Source organism: Cariama cristata, unplaced genomic scaffold, assembly GCF_000690535.1.
Source record: "Cariama cristata isolate BGI_N322 unplaced genomic scaffold, ASM69053v1 scaffold37067, whole genome shotgun sequence".
NCBI classification, from domain to species: Eukaryota; Metazoa; Chordata; class Aves; order Cariamiformes; family Cariamidae; genus Cariama; species Cariama cristata.
In genome coordinates, this window is record NW_009626665.1 from 14,801 (window position 1) to 19,480 (window position 4,680).

The window sequence follows — 4,680 nt, forward strand, 5'->3', positions numbered from 1 at the left end:
AAAAATTCACATAATTTTTGCCACTTCAGTTGAAATGTCCTTTGTGTGCTTGCTTGCTTGGGGTTTTTTGTTTAGTATGTCTGTTTTCTTTCCTTTTAATTTGAAGCTTGAAAAAATAGATATTCACATTAGAAATCATGTTAATTATTTGTCAGTAATTCACTTCACATGTTACTGATAACAGCCTGCTTCACATCAGGCAATTCCAGTCTCACAGTTTTGATAGCTGGACTTTCTACTCTAACTTTTATTCAGATTGGATCTGCTATGAACCAGAAACTTTGTAGAATGAAAAATAAAAACAAAAAATAGTACAGGCTACTAACAAAATGTCAATCCTAACTTTTGACTGCTACAGGAGATTTTAGCTGTATAAATGAGGTCACCTAAGGCATTTTGCTAAGCATTTCAGGTAGAATGGGAGAGATCTTTCTTCTGCCTATAATCAATCTTTCTGTTGCCTTTTTCTCTCTTTCTTTGCCTCTAAGCCCTTCACAGACATGAGCAAGAAGGGCTTCACATTTAGCCTGACTGCCTTCATTTTTTAATACATCTCAGTGCCTGTGGTTGTAAGCCAGCAGTGTCACTGAACCTGGGAATGGTGCTGGATGTAAAAATCCAAGTCATAATCGACAACATGGAGCATATAGAGAAGACGGTTGTACATAGGAATCTGCACATAGTCAAAACGGCAAGCAAAAAGAGCTAGTGTTAAGTGACTTACCTGGCGACACCACAGCTTTCGAAATATTTGCAAATAGGCCAACACCATAAGACACAGTGGTGCCATGTATGTCACCAGAAAAAAGCATGTGTGATACATTTTGGGGTAAACCTCAGCTGGAAAGAGAATTCAAATAGGAAAAGTGCATTTAAAGATGAATACATTTCAAAATCACTTTAAGCCAAATTATTAATATACATATGCATGTGTTTTTCAAACATAATAGGTTATAATGGAAGATGTATCCAATAATATTATGGTCAGGATTGATTTTTAATCACTTCTATAAATATTCTGTTTCTATTACAAACACGCTTTTATCTCAAGCATCTCTTATATCACATTATTGCTTTCATATCACATTATTACTTGTACAAATTCTTAAGAAGTTTTACTTTTTATTAAATCAGTGAAAGATAGAAAAATTTGTTGTCTAATAATAGCTAACTAATTATCCAGCCTACCTCATCTCTGACGTACTTAACAGGTTGTGTAACTGTCTTTAGTTTTAATTCTGCAAAGGCTACTATGTATCCCCGAGTAAATTGCACAGTCTTTCATATATAAACAGAGAATGTAGACAACAGCACACAGGATACTGATGGGAGGAGAGAGAGACATTTCTTACATCACTTTTTGGAGGCAGAATAAACCTGACTAAGACTCAGTGATTTATTATTACGATTACATTTTAAAAGATAGAATTAATTCAGTCAAGTGCTCTAAATTTAGGAAATTTCCAAGATTATTTTTGACTCAGCTTTAAGATTAATGAGTTTACTACCATTGTATTCTAGTTTCCTGTGTATCTCGTTTCAAAAGACAACTTATGAATGTTATTTGCTTAGAGACAAATATCTTACAAATGTTGTGAGTGTATTGTGTTTTAAGAATGTTGTATCATGAGCTTCATCATTAGATTATAGCAGAAAGTGCAGCAAGTGCCTGGAAAACTTGCTTTCACTTTTGTAACAGCAAATGTCATTCTGTATTCCCAAATGTTTATATTAATTACAACTTAACATTTACGGATGGCCTCAGAAAAGGAATGAACATTATGGAGAGAGACAATACGTAGCAGAAGAGAAACTGTGCACTCCATGAGCAATTAGACTGCATGGTAATCCTAAGCACTGCATTTTGGCTAGAATAAAGAAGGAATGTTTATGTTTATGTTATGTTTATGTTAATATCAGGATGATAAGATCTGCAACTGAAACTCTGTATTGATTCTAATTTTAATTAAAAGAAAAAAAAAGCAAGAAGGAAAGAGTTCCATGAGATCCAAATGTTGGTGAGTCAAACTTATTTTCTACCTCTTAAAGCGACTGAGACTGTGGACTCTATCAAACAAGAGGTCCCTTTGCATGCCAGGAGAATCCCTGAGAGTTTGATTAGACAAACCATCATGTAAACCCCAGGCACACCCTCAAACTCGGACACGAGCAATATCACACTCAGTGTCGGGCCTGAAAGTGTCAGGTGGTTCACCAGTCAGAAAAACTACAGTATCAGGGAAACAGAAACTTGCTATAGGAAAATCCATCCCATCTGCATTGCCAGCAAAGGTAATAGAGACGTTGCCATTGACATTTGACAGCTTTGCTGGATCAGGGTTCAAAAAATTCAGATGAGCAGCATTCAGCTCCTTACTTGCTCTAAGATCCTGTAGCAAACCAGCTCACCAACTCTTAACTAGCAGCTGCAGCTACTAGGTCTTGTCAATGTCCCTGAGGGAGGCAGGTTTTTTATAATTGGTGATAACCTGGGTTTGTACATTGATTGATGATCTCAAACTTGGTTTTGCATTCCAGAAAATGCAGCCTCACAGCAGTCCTGTCAGACAGGGAAATACCAACATGCATGCTTCACAGGTGGAGAGATTAAGGAGAAACTGGAGTAAGGTGACTTACTGGGATCAAGGGAGGTCAGAGCTGAAAGTACATTCTTCCTGCCCAGAAGGAGGTGCCACCTGCCTCATCAATGCTCTGCAGGCAGCCGGACCCCTTTCAGGTAGAAGGATGGTACATATTTAAAAGGCCATCTGGAGTTTATGGCTTCCAATTTAGCATTCCAAGTAAAGTCAAACATTAAATGAGCCTAGCTATCTACAAAGAACTGACGGGCCAGGTTGGAGGAAGATGCTAACACTTGCCTTTGAAGTTTAGCCACCTGGAAAGTGCCAGCTGCTAAACATCAAAGGAAACCTGTCCCTCCTCCACTCAGGGCAAAGCCCTTTGTAGAACTCTTCCCTAAGAAGTATGACTCTGTTTAGCTTCTTGAGCCGAAGAAAAGCTTTAAAGCTGTTTGACAATCACAGCAGCAAGAAGGAGGAAGGGCTGGTTTGGGATAGTGTTCGTTTATCAAATGAGTAAGTTCCAGGCTCCTTGAGTGAGAACATCAGTCAGTCTATGGTCCTGGTGATACATCAGCTGCCTGACTGAGACTGCTGAGCCTCTTACTGCCAGCCAGAAGAGAAGTGTCTTTGCCTTCTGTGGTCACTAAATGGGCTTCAGGCTGGGGGAAGATCATTCTTAGCTGGAGTAACTGTCTCTGTTAAGAAGAAATGAATGATTCTCACATCACTGGCTGCTATTTTACTGAAAAGAGAGAAGGGGATAAAAAGCAAACAGGTGGTCACAGGGATTGGACTGAGGTGAGATCAGTGTTCCTGCTCAGCACCAGTCATACAGTATGATTACTCCACCTGACAAAAGATCAATATGCTAAAACAAGCCTTCCTCTGTCTGCTGCAGGGGTTATTAAACAAAATTTAAGTTTTTCTAAAGCTTCCTTCTCATCACTATGTTCCAGTTCCAGACTGTTGTTCAATAAATCAAGGAGGTAGAAGACTGAAACTACAGCTTCCAGATTTTTGCCAGAATTTTACCATATTTATGTAAATACTTATATACATGCATGTATACATATACATATGTATACAAACTGAAAACAACCCAGACTCAAAAGGTTTTGATATGTCTGGCAAATGTCTAGCAAATTCCCTTAAGCCATAGGTGCATAATGAAATTGGTACTCTTGATGGCTTCCCTAAGAACAGGGAAAAACAACAAGACTATCAAGTTTGTTGAGCATCTGTAGAGAGTTCCCAGGTTCCTCAGTCTCAGGACGATACCTATGAGGTTTTTGAGTTACCACTATGAAGAAGCGACACAGCTAAAAGACTATACTTTTAGAATAAAGCTGAATAAATAAGGATGCTAGGAAGTGGGTGCCCATAGCAGAGAAAATTTGACTACACAACACAGTCCTTTCCAAACTATGTTCCTATGTCAGAGTACTTACAGTTAGCTAATACTAAAATTACATTTTCAAACCTGATACATTATGCATTATGCTTCAGTTATCAATTCACGAGAACACCAAGCTTAATTCTAGTATTAGCAATATTCTGACTTCTTTCTGCATTAAAATATCCCACAAGTTTTTCATAAATTCTGAACACTTCAATAAACAGGATGTATAAACCTTCCTGTAATAATGCAATTTCCAGCTATTTTCCAGAATTAAGACAATATATTTTTGTACTGGTTTATGAGTAGTCTAAGAGGAAATGGAACACAAACTCTTTCCTTTGTTTCCTTTCAACGAAGTAGTTTTGGGAAAGGATTATCACCATATTCTTTTTATCATTTGCAAAGGTGTTGGCTAATGCACTCATTTCACAAACAGCTCTAAGAGAATGTATTTAGCTGACCTGGACACATAGTAAACTCATTTTAATATACATTTCTTTTATTTTGGCATTTTATCATCAAATTCAGCACACAGTAATTACAGACTATTATAGAACTGTGGCCAACATTGGCTCCTTAAGTGAGCCTGCATAGTCACTTCTTGGATTCTTCTGCATTCCCAAATAAAATATTGTTATTAGACAGTACTCGAAATGAAAACCCCTCAGCCTAGAATTGGCAATGAATTTTATATTCAGG

The 4,680-nt window shown here is 37.6% G+C and overlaps 1 protein-coding gene across 1 annotated transcript in view; it reads right to left on the bottom strand.

Moving 5' to 3' along the window:
• The window catches only part of LOC104164697 (orexin receptor type 2-like), a 19,877-nt gene that overhangs the window by 9,906 nt on the left and 5,291 nt on the right, over positions 1 to 4,680 (bottom strand). The window contains exon 3 of the mRNA XM_009704107.1: positions 725 to 840. Within this exon, the coding sequence (XP_009702409.1) occupies positions 725 to 840 (116 nt within the window). The remainder of the gene's footprint in view (positions 1 to 724; positions 841 to 4,680) is intronic.